The following is an 18,314-nucleotide window of genomic DNA, read 5'->3' as shown; positions in this document are numbered from 1 at the left end:
GGGAGATTGATGACTTGGATGCAGAAGAAACTGCTCCATTTACTCATGGTGGCTCCAAATCTACCACCGAAAACGTCAACCCCGTACTTCCCTCGGATAAAATACCACGTGGATTTCCCTCATGAAAGGTCTGACAAGGATCCATAATTGCCACTCTGAACATATAATAAAGAACATCATCATACAATGGAACTCTCGAGGACTTAAAATAAACTAAAATTATATTCTTCTGCTTTTAAATGAGCACGATCCTGCAGTAGGAAATATTCTACAAAGATAAGAGCAACATCACACTTAAAAATTACGCCCTTTTTATTACCTACGTTTAAATTGTTGACAGGGCCTCAAGAGGAGTTGCTCTTGTTGTGAACAATAGGGCCCCTCATAGAGCCATCCCTTTAAACACAAATTTGCAAACCACTGCTGTAAGAGTTACTCTACATCGATTTATTACCTTTTGTTCTATTTAAATACTAACAAACACCAACATACTGCCAAATGAATTCGATGATCTAGTTCAGCAACTGCCTGTGCCATTTGTTCTATTCGGTCATTTTAATGTCATAACATTTTATGGGGATTAAATCATGTAAGTAACAGAGGCCAAAAAGTAGAATACTTCTTTTCTAGACACAAATTGTGTCTATATGATGCCAAATGTCCCACATATATCAAGGAACGGGTACTTACGCAAGTATCGACTTGACACTTAGTTCTCCTTCGGTACATTTTGGATTATGATTGGAGGGTCGCCGATGACCTTCACAGCAGTGACGAATTTCTAATCTCCCTTAAGAATACTGACCCTTCAACTGATGACGCAATTCCACAAAGAAAGCCGACTGGGCCAAGTTTGAAACACTTTATAAAAGTAGTCTAAACGGAGATACCCTTTTTAACGTTAATGACCGTATAGATTGTTTTACTTCTATTTTAATTGAGATTGCAGAACAATCCATTCCAAGGTCCTCAGCGAACGGTAGAAGAATCCCAAAACTTTGGTTAACTAAAGAATATAAAGAGCCATTAGACAACGCCAAGAAGCACGGAGAACATATAATCGTCTGACGATCAAAACTTTAAGCACTTACCGTATTATCCGGGCTAAATCTCGCCGCTGAATCAAAGAAAGCAAACAAGCATCATGGAAGAAATACGTTTCTTGTTTAAACTCTCGTTCCTCAATAAAGAAAGTTTGGGCTACGATCCGCAAATGTAAGACAATATTAAATTTAATTCGTTTCGACATCTGAAATTGGACAATAACATTTTTAATTCCATGTTAATAAAGATTTAGACGAAAAGGTATTGAATATAAATACATTACATAAAATGTTGAACTGGATAACTTACATGTTTATTTGTTCAGGAATTTTAAAATACAAGAGACGTTTATTGTATCAAAAAGTTCCTTCATGCGATGCACATTCTAGTACTGATCGCGCAAGGTTTGGAGGTCGAAATACTATTATAAAGTGCTTGACCGTGAATAGTTCAATACAATACAATGGTTTGATACAATAAATGTCTCTTGTATTCTAAAATTCAGAAAGAAGTAAATATTTATTCTAAGATAAACAGTTTTTTTTATCACCTTGTGTATTTTTGTCATGTATATTCCCTCCTTCATACTCAAAAACTTTTCATCTATATCTTCATCAAAACACACATTACATTCCCCCTAGATGCATATATTACCCTCACCATCTTATCGTTTTGCATTTAACTATTTGATTTTATTATCGCTGGTCGATAAGATACCTTTTATCGCTTTTAAATAATCCTACCTTTTGAATGGCGGTAAATAGCATGATGCGCCGTAAAAATAAAATTAATTAATCAATCATCAAATTACTTTGATGTGTTAATAGTCAGTAAAAAAAAGACTGGTGATAACAATTCAGTCCTTATAGGATGTATTTTAACTATACCACGCTAAATGTGTAAATATGAAAATATCCCAACTGCTTGTACTAACAAGATTACCATTTAGTAAATACAAAAATGTTGCAAATTATTTTTTCAACTCGATTATATTTCTCTCTCCCCAAAAGATCACCGTATAAAAGGTTCGAATCATTTAAACCATTTTCAAAGAGTCCATGGACATACAATAGCCGATTCACAATCTATTTCCAAGGTTGTAGTAATGTTAGTAGTGCATGCCAATAAGTGATCATTGAGCAACCCCAACCTCCGAAGTACATGTTTAATGGCTCAGTTCAAAGGTTTTGTAGATGTTATTTAGATTTGTGTCACAAGAGGTAATATCATTATAAACTATACAGGAATAAAACATCATATGTCTAAAACTGATCATGTGCACTGTAGAACTATTTAGCGCCATAAAACGGTTATACGTAAGATTATTGACAGCTGATACAAGGTTTATTATAAACATGTTAACAACATTGTCTTAATTTAATCAGACCATAAAATGTAGTGGTCACTGACATTACATGCGAATAACTTCAACGTTCAAACTACATAGTTAATGACTCATTTCAAATGATTTTGTGGATGTTACCTAGACATGCGTCTCAAACACGGCATATTATGATAAACACATACGTGACTTAAACTTATCATTTGTCTAATATTAATCTAAATATTTTGCAGTTGTTTCCATATATCATCATTGATTTCGAGATCATTATAGAGGATGTTTCTGCCCTTAGCATCAACATATAGGTACTGATGGACAAGATTTGTATCATTTAACATGTGATTTCGGGATCACTAACGCTGTAGTTAACTCTTCGAAACGTTTCAAAAGTACAGAAAAGATAAATGATGCTTTTGCTGCAAATTTGCATCCTTAAGCGAATTAGGCAAGTGTTTTGCCGTATTACACTACTTAGGACAGAAGCGTAACTGTCCCGATTTTGAAAACGGATGGTTTGACAAACAAGAACCTTCTTCTTGGACGGTTTGTACCGATTGCGAGAATCTGAAGACATAGAGAGGGAATATTTTAATTAATTTCCCAAATTAGATAACTTATTTAACTATATGATACACTCTTCACTTACATTAAAGTAATGTTACAATGTTTAAGGAAAAAACTCTAGTCCATTATACATTTTGTTCAAATTACAATTATTGTGTCACGAGTCATATTGATTGATTGAAACCGTTCGCATTGGGCCAGTCTTGAATGCTTTTTATATTGTGTTGTAGTTACCTTTTAATTGTATGCATGTGCTTTGATCGAAATCATATGAAGAAATCATGAACATATCGAGATCAATCGCCACCAGGAGCCAGACACGTGGTGGGTGGCGATGCAAAATAAATATTCTTTACTTTTCTATGCTATTCAAACTACCTTTACAAAACATTCCTTGCCTAAGAAAAATAATGTTAATACGCTTTCGGCCATGATAGATTGACTGCAAGGAAGGTGGTTCCAAACTAATCCAGAGCAAATCATTGTGAATCAAGTACCATCAAAATTAGCATTATTTCACACGTCAAAATTGCCTATAGTAAGTTGCAATATAGTCCACCAGCATATACATTATGTTTCATAACAATTATAACAAATGCTGTTTTTTCACATATAAATACAGAAAATAGAATGGTTACTTTTTTAATTTGTTTGGACGTACTGCTCTGAACATACGTAATTTGGAACCAACGGACCATTCAGCAGCATGAGACGCTATGTTGAAATAGCTCATAACAGTAAGTACAGCAAATAATACTCCACTGCGTGGATCATACGTGATATAATACGAAAGTAGCATAATAAACTGAGACCAATACAGCAAATTTGAGCACTTTACCTCAACAAAGTAGTTTAAGAAAAAGATTGACCATATATGAGGCGCAAGATTCCTGGAAACCTTTCGAAAATAAAACGATGTGTTCATTACTTTCTGGCAACTGCCTATGCAAGCAGCTGCAATGAGATTGAGCCAGTATTATTCGGGTTCTTTGTAAGACCTTTATGACCTGACATATCCCATTGCATTCGCCTTATATAACGTATTGACTGTATGTTCATTGCTAAGCTTGATATGCAAACAAGCCTATAACTGTACATTGTATATAAATGCTTGTTTCTTTGTTTGTTTGATTGTATTTTTACACCGCACCATCACTGTTAGGCAATTTAGCGCCATATAAAAGGTTAAATGTACGAAGGCGTCACTGCAGTCAGTAGAATGCTTATTAAGGATTTGCAGAACATCAACACCATTGTACTCACCTTCAACACGCAACTTTCACTCAGAGTAGTCAAAGGTGGCTTTTTGCAAGTGAAGGTAGAGATTTACATACCGAATGCTATGAATGTCAGAAACATGGCCATAGACCGTTGCTCAAAAAGCCAAATATGTGGCCGCTGAGGAGACCATTCTCATCAGGAATCTGAGCGTAGAGCAACTCCGCATTGTGTCAACTGTGAAAAGGAGCATCACGCCAATTCCAAGGGTTGTGATACCTGTAAACAGGAGAAGGAAATACAGAGGATAAAGCAAAGTGCAGATCGAACAGTACCTATCCAGAGGTCAGAAAACCTGTGCAGGAAAAAAACATCCCATCCTTCTCCACTGTGGTGAAAAGCAGCCCCAAAATAACGAAGGACGCTCAAACTCAGATTCAGCCAATTCACCATCCAGCTGTAACACCCCGCATTATCAAGCACATAAAACACGTCAAACATACTAAGCTGAGTACCTCCCACAATCTCGAATACTGTTGGCTACCTTGCCGTGTTGGTATTAAATATAATGAAAAAGCAGATCGCGCTACTAAAATGGCCCTATCTCAAGAAACAACTGATTTTAAGATACCGTATTATGATTTTAAACCCATGATCAAAGAGACTTTACGTTAGGAGTGGCAGGTTTCACGGAATGATGCAGTCAATAATAAATTTCACGCCATCAAGACAATCCTAGAAGAATGGACTCTTTCCTACAGAACCATGCGTAGGGAGGAGGTAGTCGTTGCAATAATCCGAATTGGTCATACTTATATAACCCACTCCCACATACTAAAAGGTGAAGACCACCAGAGTGTGTTCCTTGCAATTCACTGTTAACCACGTTATGATAGAGTGGTTCGACCTGTAACCTACGCGCGATCAGTTTTACAATGTGCATGACATGAAGGAACTTTTTGATACAATAAACCTCACTTGTATTATGTAATTCTTGAAAGCAGTGAACATTTACTCTAAACTCTAACTTGTATGCTATCACCTAGATCAGTTTTATGCAATATATAAACCGTACCTTTTTTTCAATACCTTTTCATCACTCTTCATTAACATACACCATTTACACCCCACGTTGATCGGGAAGCTTTATTTTTCACCGTTACCATCTTATCGTTTTTAATGCAACTGTTTGTTATTGGTATCGCAGGTCCATATGTGACTTTTTTGTAATTTTTAAACGATTAAACAAAAAACATTTTTATGGCGCTAAATAGCCTCACAATGCTGATGCGCCGTTAAAATACAATCAGTCAATCAATCGGTCATTAAATACACGTTATCTGCTGATATCCGGATTGTTTCTCGGGATAAACTTTTCTGGTGGTTTCTGTTGCAGTTATTGCGACTACTTCTTTTGTGGGAGACGTTTCTTTTGGAACTGTTGCCGCTGCTCTGCTCTGAGTTCTACTGTTCACTCTCCTTTTTCTATATCTGTTGTAGTTCTTATTATCCCTATACATTTCATATCTTTTCTTTATTACATTCATTACTAGTTGTTCTGCCATTCTAATCAGGAATGTATGAAATTCGCCAGCTTCCATTTCCAAAGAAGTAGCTTTTGTACTTCTATCAGGTCTAAGAGGTGATTGGCAATTTCTAACTAGACCAATGCCTGAGTTACTCGACTATAAATGCGTTAAGTCACCGTTATTGTCTAGTCATATACGAACGCCAAGAAGACAACATGTGTTGCTTTATATTCCATAGGAACGGATGTGACAAACAAGAGTCCTTTCCTTAAATTTGATACCCAGCATACCTTCACACATAATAAAGGATGACTAGGGTACATGCTCGGTTGTCATAGCTTCACATACAGACGCAGATACTTTAATTTTCAAAAGCATTTTATAAATCAGCTCGAAAGACGGAACCAGTTGTGTATAATTATAGACAATCTGAAATCCATTTATACTGGCAAACTAATGATGTTAGGTAGGTAGTATGATATAGTACCGAAGACAGGTACTTAAAGTGATATACCAACATATACAGGAAAAACAGGAGACCATATAGATCATTCCCCTACTTAAGTAAAATCAAATATATACCGTTATTATTATCGAAACATAGAGCCATTTACTCAGATTGAAGAAGCAAACACAGCAGTGCAAAAAAAAAAAAAAAGAAAACAACAAAAAGAAAAAAACTCAATTCGAGCCTTATTAAAAGGTACACTTCAACGGAAAGAGACAATAGTTTTGGACTATTTTAGAATGCATGCATGCATATGACATACCAAAGTGGCTGAGAACGTGAATTGTATTACTGACAAAAGAGGACTATTGTTTAGTAACATACAAATATACAAAACGGAGTGAGACAGTCTTGAGCAGTAGCACAAACACAAACAAATGTATACGTATAATCACACCAGCTAATGATGGAGCTGGACCATGGATAAAAATGGCTTTTTGTTAAAAAATTACATTTAAACAGAATAAAATAGCACATTTTAAATTTGTGTTATTGTGATTTATATTTTTTGCTTTTTTAATTGTTTGAATTAGAGTATGTTTCCATTTTCTATTACAAATATTGATCCTATTTTTGTATTTGTCAGAAATGTCCTTATTTTGTCACTATAATACATTTGAATTTATCAGTTTATAATGATTTTTTATAATAAAGAATCAGATAAAATGATGCGATTTGTTATGTATAAAACACTTAAAATCTGCATTTAAGTGTTTTGAACAAATCTTACATTTTGAGCTTGTTGTGTAGCCGTATGTGAAATTTATATTTTTAATGTTTTAGCCCTTTTGTATAGAAATTTAGAAATACTTTTATAATCATTTCTTTTTTTATCACTTTAAACAACATGTTAATTAAACATTCGTGTAATGTTGTTAAAAACCTTTTGTCAAGTTGTGCTATTAGTTTCGAAAGTTATTATTGATTGTGCCTGTTTTTAATTCTTCACCTTGAAAAAGATTTGTCTTAATGATTTTAGTTTTGAAGCTGTTAAAAGTATTATTTTATTTCTGACATTTATAGCTTTAGATTTTTTCAAAATTTTTATTTTGTAAGTTTTGCTCTTCAATTGTATTTGTTCTTCACATTATCACCTTCGTAAGTATTTTTTTCTAATTCATTAATCATTTACATTATTCGTACTTTTGCGTTAAGTATTCCTTTCAATAGTATCTTTGATTATTTGTATATATTTACGGTTGTATATGATTAGTACTCTTGCCACCACTCGCCGCTATGAATGACATGAGTCCCCAACCGCTTTAGTATGTATGTTAAGATGTGTGTTTTGTTCGTTGTTGTTTTTGTTGCTGCTGTTGTTTCGTAATAAATTTTGATTTTCTTGTTGGGACATCCTTGTTTATTTGCTTGTTTAGTTTATTCTTCAACGAGGATGTGATTATTTATCGATTATCAGCCGGTAGTAACCCCCGCCTATGCTCTTTATATCCCCAGCTGTCCCACATCGGTTTCTTTCCATGTTAGAGTGTTGAATTAGTTGGTCAATAGGGAACATATTATTTAGGCAAGTAATTATACACTGAGAAGCAAGAAAGAAGATGCAAATTAAGAGGTTAGTGTTAAGAATGGTCAGCCTGGTGTCAGTTTAAACTGACACACTACATATATCGTAGCGATATGACTGAAAAATTGTTACAAATCTAAATCACACACACACACACACACACCAAACATATACCCTAGCCTTACTTTTGGATGTGTGAAGGTAAATTGGATAGTAGATGTATGTGATATAAAATAACCCACCCTTTCTTCAGCGTTTGTAGTGTTGTGTAGATGTGCACGTGGGTGTATTAGTGCACAAATCCTATTTGTTCATTTTTAACGTCCTTTCAAAAAGTTTTTACTTTTGTTTATTTTTTATTTTAAGTATGTAGTTTAATGGTTATTTTTATTTTTTATTTTACGAATTGTTTTCAACGTCTTTAATATCTCGTTCACATCTAATTATAAATTTGCTTTATTTGTATTTTTTAATGTTTTTATTAAGAGGTTTAATGAAGTTTATTAGAGTAATTTGTGTAAATGTCTTATCAGGTTTGGTTGTAAAAGCATTTGAGTTTGATTTTTAGATGATAGTAAACTGTTCTGGGCTTCACATCTCTGATTTGGTTAAACGTTCATTAAGATTAATATCCCATACTATAAACTTTCGAATGGATTAGATACTTTGCTAACTTGCCTAAGACCTTATAGGACTCGTCTTAACAATGTCAGGCAGAACGTTTTATTGGTTAATGTGGGTTGATTAGTGAAATTCATTTAATGATATCCTGTACTTTCAGGTAGAAATGTTTCCAATTGTCACATATTTTTATAAGATTGTGCCAGAAAGTGGTGTAGAGAATCCAAGCAACCCTATTACGGATAAAGTTGTATGTCAGTTTATATCACCGAAGCGTGATACATTTTCTATTCTTTCGCCAGCATGAACTTTTCAGTAACTTACTATTAATACAAACTGCATTTACCTGAATATTTGTTAAATCAAACTAAATTGATGTAACAGTCCGCATGAAATCTTAATCAGTCTCAAGAAATTCAAGAATTTAGATTACCCTTTGAAAAAAAGATACCCCCAAAGTCCCAAATTTACACAAGTGTGAACTCAATATATTACAAACTCCAAGGAAAACCTTTCCACATACTATTTATTTCTCATTGCAAACTCAGTTTGTGTGAAACAACGAGCAGACGGTGAAGTGAAATGTAATAGATTATACAATAATAAGAAAACAACATTGAACGCTTTCATTAAGTGATATTTAATCAAAATGTTGGTTTCGGTATAATATGACCGCAAGGGTAGCCCTTTTCCTTGCCAGAACAAACTTATAATTCTTTATGTTGAGGTTATAACATCCTTTTCAGTGGCTCAGGTAGGTTATTCACGGCCGCTCTCATATCATCAACGCTCATTCCAGATGCTGCAAAAATAAGAGAAAACAGATAAGGAAATATTTCACTCATGTTTGTAAACAACATTGTTAGATCATGAAGAAAAGAAAACCGATTGATATATCTGAGGGTACGATGGGTGCCGGCATGGGAAGACATTAGTTACGTACCTTGTCTTGACATGTATGTATGTATGTATGTATGGATGGATGGATGGATGGATGTATGTGTGTGTGTGTGTGTGTGTGAGTGTGCGTGCGTGCGTGCGTGCGTGCATGCATGTATGTATGTATGGGGGCCCCGAGTGGCCGAGTATATATATATATATATATATATATATATATATATATATATATATATATATATATATATATATATATATATAAAGTGCAACAGAGACAGAGATAAAGAAAGAGCGAAAGTGTTAAACATGAGACATGCCTATATTGAACGACAAGCAAAGAGAGTATGCTAATTGCAGGGAATGACTAACTCTATGTTTTTCCTATTTTAGTAATCAGGACCCATAGTTCGTCATATGAGTACGGACATTGGTGTGTTTTTGTACGAGTTCCTCGAAAAGGACCCCCCCCCCAATTTTTTGTAACACATGATTGATTCTTTTGTTGTAAAACATTTTCCCATCATCAAACTATAACTCGTCAGGTATTCTGTGCTTGAAGATGCATGTTTATGTCATCTACGAAAGCATACATTGTTTGAAAATACACAGATCGTTATAAAGATGTATTTGTTCTAGCATTGATATGCTTGTTTGTTTAACGTGTGTGTATGCTGTTTAGTTAACCATTCCTTAAATGAGCATACTGCAATTTCCTTCAGTAAATTTTTTTTTGTTTGCATATTAATTCATATTTGTTAAATATATTGTACATAAGTACCACCTTTTCTCTGCAAATCTTCGTTTGGTATATATATGTCGTCTCCGATATAAAAAAAAAATTGAAAAGATGTAAATACATTTTAAGTGTATCAAAATAATACTTTACACTTGCGAAATGGTATTTCGACGTAATCAATAGGGCCAATCACTTGCATAAAAACTTAACTCTTTTCTTTAACAATTGATGGCATTGTTTTCAATTCTTTAAAAGGAACGAATAATTTAAGATCGATGCAAACATTTTGCCAATTTATACTGTGTGTGTTGAGTGTGATTTGCATTTTTAACGTAGCTTTAACAATTTTTCAGTCATATCGTCACGATGTCTGCAGTGTGACAGTTTATAGTGATGTCTAGCAATGAGGCATCATGCCGCATACATGTAGCATGATGTCCCACCCAGCCACCTTATCCTGACACCATGCCGACCAGTCCTAACACTAACCTCTTAATGCTGAGCGCCAAGCAAGGGAGCTGTTAGTACCATATTTGTAAGTCTTTGGTATGACTCGGCCGGGGATCGAACCCACGACCTTCCGCATCCGAGACAGATGCTCTAACCACTAGGCCGCCGGAGCGGTAATTCATTCTGTGATTGTTTCAAAGATATGTATTTCCTGGAATGATTCGCCATGTTCGGCTTTTAACTTCTCTTTTCTGTATCATTATATACCTGTGTCATTCATGATTCAATCTTGACTGACATTTACAATTCATTCGATTTTAACCGTATCCCTTAAATTTAGCTTAATACAAACTTGTATACTAATCGAGGTCAAATATGTAACTTAATCCATCGTTATAGTGCGTAGTTTTGATTATCCTGTTATCTCGATTGATACTAATTTTACTCTCTGTTTTCATTGGTGGATGGGATATACAAATCGGTATTGTTCCTGAGACATTGCAGAACAGCATTTTCGATGTTTGAAATATGCAAACCAAAGTTTGTATTATCTTGAATGTGGTTTTATATAACAACTATCTTCGACCGCCCTTTAATTCCATCCGAACTTGTAAACAAATATGTTTTCATTCGATGTTGAGATTTTTTCTTTAATGCTATCTATTGCACACGGCAAAAATTAGTTACTCTGATCACAAAGTAGTTTTGTCCCTTTATCTATTTGGTGCAGTACATTTTAAAATAGCTCAATTATAGCACTGGCTTGACTCCATTTAATTCAGTAATAAGATTTGAATATATCCCCATTAAGGTAGTACATCAGCGTATGTTATCGGAGGGTCTGGAGTTCCAATAGTAAAAAGCATCCAATAGAAAGGTCTATATATATATATATATATATATATATATATATATATATATATATATATATATATATATATATATATATATATGGGACAGTATGTTTGTTTTGTGTATGATTAAAATGAGTATTACATTTTGATTTGGTCTCGGAATATATGACTTAATGCAGTAGAAAAGAATTTCGTCTAGCAATATGTAGGCTATATAATTTAGATCTGGCAGTTGAATCATTTGTTAAATGTTTTTATGTTCTATGTTTTGCTGGGACAGAGCAAACACCAAATATAAAAGAAGAAAGATTTAAAATATTCAATTTACCGACCAGTCTCGATTGTCACATCTTACCTAGGGTTTTGGTATGCATTATGTATAACCGTTTATGCACAGGCGTGCCACTATCTCATAATTACATAAGTGAATATTATAGTTCCCATTTCAAACGGATGAACAGGACATTTCAACAATCTCTTTAAGTATTATTATAGAAAAACTGGACAAAAGGGAGATAAATGACATCGTAACAGATCAGGATTCGCTGAATCTAAACACGGACAAAATGCGTACACTGACATGAAACCATGATAAGGAATCCCATATTTATTAAAAATATTTAATTTTTTACCTCCGTCAAGCATTCAGATGCACATTAGGAACAATTGACAATCATACATGTTGTTTTACTCAGGATTTTATGAATAATTCTAAGCTATTTTTGTGTCGAAAGATTACTGAATATCAGTTACACGATGAACATGCAGTAAGATATATTGTACGACTTTCTTCTTCTGTCAAGATATAGGTATTGAATGTACTACCTGTACTATCCCAAATGATTTTCTATTACTCAACCTCTTCTTTATATAGGGAGTTCATAATTGCTTAACAGTCTTAATATTAAGATAACCTGATCTTGAATTCTGACCTTAATGTATCCATACGAATGTGACTTTTGTAACAATACTATCATCGTAGTATAATATGAATATAGTATAATATGAATACAGATGTGGTTCCTTGTCTTATGAGAATAAATGTATAATTTTGTTCTTACTCCCGAACATTTGTTTCACTTCTTCTGGTGGATTATCCAATGCTTGATCCACGTCATCACTGCTCATTCCAAAAACTGGAACAAATTAAACAAAAAATATTTAAGACGTATTTAATGACAATATTCTTTAATAATAATAATAATAATAATAATAATAAACATTAAATATCTGACGGTCAAACATTTGCCATGATAGGAATCATTGGATACGTTAGCTTCTCTTTACTATTTCTTGGTAATGTGGGTTTAAAGCCAGTTTTTTCTCCAGATGAGAGGCCTTGCATGGCGGCCAGAATCTTTGATAGAGGAAGACCCAGAGAAGGACTAATGACCCATGGAAAATTACTGTCAACCTTTCTTACACAGTCATGATTACTGAACCATGTCAGTGATCTGTAAAGGCGAGTTTCTCTTTGCCAATATGTTTGTTATAGACGTGATGTACGATAATTTTCACCATTGGAGTATTCATCGTCAGTAGAGAGAGAGAGAGAGAGAGATAGAGAGAGAGGTAGGTGTTAGGTAGAGGTACATGGGTGCATTTAGTACAGTTATGTCGATAAATGCTACAAGAAAGACCGAAATCAAGTTATTTACAAAGCAGGCTTGAATGCATGTTTATGGATTTAACTAATCATATATCATTTTATTTATACATTTCAGTCAGTATTATTTGTTGCTAAAAATTAATTGTCAGACATATAAGCTCATACTCTTGTTAAAAGTAATAATAGAGTCTTCTTAATTTTTAAACAAATATATTTCTATTTGGTTTTCTTCAAAACCAAGTCCAGAAGTATGATCGGTAAAGGAAACTGGTGTTAGGTTAGCAAATAGGTGAATGCTTTATGGTATACGTACATCTGAGTATGGAATACAGTCGATCTTTCGTGGCGGCAGGGAGGTTGTGGTAAATATTTCTGATGTCATCTAGTTGTATTCTAACTAGAAAAATGAATGGTAAGTCAGTAAATTTATTAATTGGTAATATAAACAAACTAACCAAGTAGACAACAAGAAAGCACAAATGAAAACAATAAAGAAATACTTAGTTATTAAATCATTGAATCATTTGTTCTTTAACATCATAATCTTTTCAATCATTTTTTGTCGTGTTCGTTCATCAGCTGTGACTGCAGAAATCAAATGTAGTTAATGTTGTAAAACTCATATAGGTCAATGAGAAGAAAGATGAAACTTAAACATAATAGACATCATCAGTATAACAACGAATATCCATCAGTATCATTTCCTTGTTATATTGTTATTAGAATCAGCGAACATTCTGGATTTACCTATAGGTTACTTGGCAATGCCATACGTTGTTGGCACAATTCGTTAAATGTCCATGTAACTGTGTTCGTAGTCAACGTGGTTCTTCAAATGTTTTGTTTACTTCATTGTTTCAAAGATAAAACTAAACTATTTTTACAAATAAGCCTTTCCCTACTATCAATATAAATATTAGTATTAATGCATAATAATCAGTAACGTACGAGGAGCTTCTTGCGCATTCAATCCTCCACTTTGCAATGGGAAGCCTGTAATAAAAATCAAGACAAAAGATGAACTTTTATATATCGTAATTTCAGTTGTACTGATTCAAATTATAACATTAATATCAGATTCTCCTGCCGATCCAAGTTTTTTAAATCTCCATCCCAAGTTTTTTTTATCTCCATCCTTTTGCCTCCCGCCATTTAGATTCGACTAACACCAGTCCACATCAAAATCTCAGCAGTAGTCTTAAAAGATTTCAACCAATAAGGTGTCAAATATGTTATCGTTGTTTTCCAAAGACATGATAATATACACTTTAGCTATTTTGCACACACACACACACACACACACACACACACATATATATATATATATATATATATATATATATATATATATATATATATATATATATATATATATATATATATATATATATATATATATGTGTGTGTGTGTGTGTGTGTGTGTGTGTGTGTGTTCAAGAAATAGAAAAGGCGTGTACAAAATACTGGTCATCAAGTCCACACAAATTTCAAGTACCCAGATGAATAGTCTGATCAACGCTTATACAATTTTCTGTTAGTCCTGATGCCTCAGTTTTCAATATATTTCTGCATTTCATTGTTGGAACAAAATACTGTTAACTACAATTCTCAGAGGCGAATTTATGAGCATGGTGTGATCACTGGAGAGTTCACAGCTCAAGCTCGTGCATATATATATATGCTTGAGCCTGATAATATTCAACATTAATAACAAGCGAAAATTTCGACCCGTCCGCTTGAAAATCGCCATACATGACCAATACCCAAATATCAAAACACGGAAATGGAGTGAATATCGTCGTCGTTATCATCGTTACTATTGATTTTGCTTCTTATGAAATTCGTTGAAAGATTCAGCCTATGGATGCAAGATAAAATAAACAGACCTTGAATCATAAATTGTATTAATGAGATTAATAATATCTTAAATGCGTTCCACGGTAGGTCAGAGGTTAGCGTGCCTTATGCACGACCAAAATGGTACAAGTTCGAATCTTATCATCAGACCAGCCTATGTCAGCTTCCGTGATATATTATTGGGCATGGCACTCACTCCAATTGACTCGAAACTAAATAACCTAGTGCGTTGCTGTGCAGTAAAGCAACTAACTAATCCAGATATTTAAATAGGGGTTTAATTCTTTTTTTCGGAAACTGAACAACACATTTACATATAAACCAAACTGAGTCGGAACACAACCTATCTACATAATTTATAGATCCTTCCTAGTGGGTGCATAGGAAAGTTACATTCAAGAACTAAACAAGCAAAGTTCCGATTGAATATTATTCATGTATCAAACGAAACACTGTCGCAAGTGGTCTATATGAATTAGTTGAGGTCCATACATATCTGAATGCATTTTCAATATAACATTGCAGAGACACCTACCTTGGGTATAGGCCAAACATGTTATGACCAGAAGTACAATGATGACTTTCATTCTAAAATAAAAATAAAATAAAACCGTTAAAGAATTATTCTGTTACGTATACACTGAAATAAGCATATCTAATGGCTGTTTTTGTCTATTCAGAGTAATTGGTAGGCTTTATTAGTATACAAATATTTAATTCGGATTGTGTAATTTAGTTCAGGTCTCATAGGATATAGATATCCGGATGTATAATGTTTTCCGTTGTATGTGTGCCAGAATTGTGAATTGTTAAGTAAATGTATATCGCATACAAAATGTTGTACAGTTAAGTTCTTTATTTTAAAACAGTTTTATTATTTGATACCAACTGTACCAATGTAACACCTATTCCTTATGATGGATTGATTGATTTTATTTTTAACGGCGCTTCAGCATTGTAAGGCTTTTTAGCGCCAAACAAAATGTTATATGTATAATCTTTTAAAAATTATAAAAAGTCTCATATCGACCAGGGATATAAAAAACAAATAGTTGAAATTAAAACGGTAAGATGATAACGGTGCAAAATAAAGCTTCCCGATCAACGGGGGATGTAAATGTTGTATATTAATGAAAAATAATGTAAAGGTATTAAAAAGGGACGGTATATATAGTGCATAAAACTGCACAAGGTGATAGCATAAAAGCTGGAGTTTAGAGTAAATATTCTCTGCTTTCAGAAACTCTATAATACGAGTGAGGTTTATTGTATCAGAAAGCTCCTTCATATCATGCACATTGTAATACTGATCGCGCATAGGTTGCAGGTCAAAACACTCTATCATAAAATGTTTAACAGTGAATGGTTCATTGCAAGAAACGCACTTTGGTAGGTCTTCACCTTTTAGTATGTGGGAGTGGGTTATATAAGTATGACCAATTCGGATTCTTGCAATGACTACCTCCTCCCTACGCATGGTTATGTAGGAAGGAGTCCATTCTCCTAGAGTTGGCTTGATTGCATGAAGTTTGTTATTCAATGCATTCCTTATGAATAAAGGTAACAGTTTCATCTACAGTTAATAAGCATTAGCGAAAAAAGATGATATGGCACTAGCTCATTGTTGAATAACGGATATTTTAATAAATCGTAATACTCATGAAAATAGATTCATTCGGTGAACTGAATGATTGTCGACTTATTGGGATATGTCCGGTAAAATGAACAAGGTACACAAAAGATATACCTTCAACATGCAGAGGGCGGAGAGAATGGTACAGGAAAGCTTCAAGATACAAAGAACATGGCTTTCATGGGAAATTAAGTCAGCTATAAATATTATCGAAACTAAAGAGAAAAATACCCTTGTGTCTTTTTCGGAACAACGATAACTATGCAGACCAAGAATGAATTTAAATTAATAGACCAATAACAAATACGACTCCTCCATTATTAGTCGATTCGGCCATATAAGGTTGATCATATTTCTGAAAAAGGACGGCGTATTTCTGTTAAACTGTTGCAAAAAGTTACAATGAATATTAAAATTTAATTGATGCACTTCTTACTAATGTACCGGAAATGACGACGCTAATTACATGTTTGAAAATGGGAAAGAAAAGCTTTCTCCACTAACATAAACAGTCAACGATAAGATGCATCTATTTTTCCAAATGTACACTAGTGAATATGTTAGAGAATAGAAACTGCAGTAAATAACATAAATTTGCCTACCTGTTTTGTATAGTTTCCTGCAAATCAAAGAATTGTTTTGACTGTTGACGCACGTTGCCTCTTATATACATCCGACTTTTCTCAGCCGATTGCTATACGTTAGTGCACACCCTATCAAAATGTAGCATGATAGTAATGACGTTTTTGGAGGAAGTTGTTTGGGTAATTCCGTAGCTTTGGGCAGTGTATACGTGGCCAGCTTTCAGTAGTTAAATACTGTAAAGATCTATTATGGATGTCATGAAATACAAGGTAGGCAGAATCACTGGTGAATTATATGTCAGTTTAATGAAAAGGATTGTTAATGGTCCCTTCTAGTTAAAATTGTATAGGATGAAGTAGAAGTGGAAGTTTAGATGTACATTTCTGAGATATTCTATATTTGTTATTACCTTTTCCAAGCAGTGTTTACTAGTTACCTTAATTAAAGCGATATTGTTTGGCAATCTAAGGGTAATAACGGTCCGTCATACATAGGAATGGTAGTATGAGTGGAATGATCACAAGAAAACGACAGAGCGAATTGCCATCCTACTGTAAATATGATTTTAATATAAACGAGTTTGTTATATTCGACTAAAAGACTGTTAAAGCTCTGCATGACTACAATGGCTGTAATCAAGTTATTAAAATATATGGATTCAAATCTTTATAATTTCAAAATCTTTAAAATGTTCTATATTTCCTGTGCAAACATTTGTAAGAAGCTGGACTAAAAGCTTGTGTTGGAACATATTCAACAAAACATATGTTTGTTTGTTTGCTTGAATGTATTTTAATGGAGCATCAGCACTGTTAGGCTATTTAGCACCAAACAAACTGATATATCTATAATCTTTTAAAAATTATAAAAAGTCTTATATCGACCAGTGATGTAAAAACAAATAGTTGAAATTAAAACGATAAGATGGTAACGGTGAAAAATAAAGCTTCCCGATCAACGGGGATGTAAGTGGTGTATGTTAATGAAGAATGATGAAAAGGTATTAAAAAAGGGACGGTATATATATATTGCATAAAACTGCACAAGGTGATAGCATACAAGTGTTAGAGTTTAGAGCAAACAAAACATTAAAATACTGATAAAAAAGCTACATGTATTGCCATGTACCAATGTAAATTCTTGTTAATATGTGTCCTGTTATTTTTAGGGCCATTCTTTTAGTTCAGCTGTTTTAAACCGATAGTAAGATAATATTCCGTCCTTAACTTCTCAGCCGAAAGTTTTAGTGCGAATTCTTGATATTGGACTTTACGGATTTAGGAAGTTGTACTCAAACTCAATTTGTTTAAATGTATTCCTCCTTCTGTCAAATATCATTTGA

General features: G+C 33.6%; 1 protein-coding gene across 1 annotated transcript; it reads right to left on the bottom strand.

Annotated features, from left to right (window-relative positions):
- Window positions 1–8,967: 8,967 nt before the first annotated feature.
- On the bottom strand, window positions 8,968–17,059 carry LOC149778313 (uncharacterized). Its single transcript, XM_089938304.1, has 6 exons — window positions 16,990–17,059; window positions 15,290–15,342; window positions 13,846–13,890; window positions 13,211–13,294; window positions 12,350–12,424; window positions 8,968–9,153 (listed from the first exon to the last, which is right to left on the bottom strand). Exons 2-6 carry the CDS (start codon window positions 15,339–15,341, stop codon window positions 9,080–9,082), a joined length of 330 nt encoding a protein of 109 aa, XP_089794430.1. The 5' UTR covers window position 15,342; window positions 16,990–17,059; the 3' UTR covers window positions 8,968–9,079.
- Window positions 17,060–18,314: the final 1,255 nt, after the last annotated feature.

The sequence above is a fragment of the Sinohyriopsis cumingii genome, chromosome 17, assembly GCF_028554795.1.
Source record: "Sinohyriopsis cumingii isolate HCF-2022 chromosome 17, ASM2855479v2, whole genome shotgun sequence".
Taxonomy (NCBI): Eukaryota; Metazoa; Mollusca; class Bivalvia; order Unionida; family Unionidae; genus Sinohyriopsis; species Sinohyriopsis cumingii.
This window is presented reverse-complemented; position numbering and strand designations above follow the sequence as displayed.

Excerpts from the sequence above, each read along its gene's own strand:
- LOC149778313 (XM_089938304.1), bottom strand. The coding sequence starts at position 15,341 with ATGAAAGTCATCATTGTACTTCTGGTCATAACATGTTTGGCCTATACC. Across the intron at positions 13,295-13,845 it reads GAATGCGCAAGAAGCTCCTC|TTAGAATACAACTAGATGAC; the intron begins GTACGTTACTGA and ends TCATTTTTCTAG. Across the intron at positions 12,425-13,210 it reads ACTGTATTCCATACTCAGAT|TTTTTGGAATGAGCAGTGAT; the intron begins GTACGTATACCA and ends AATTTGTTCCAG.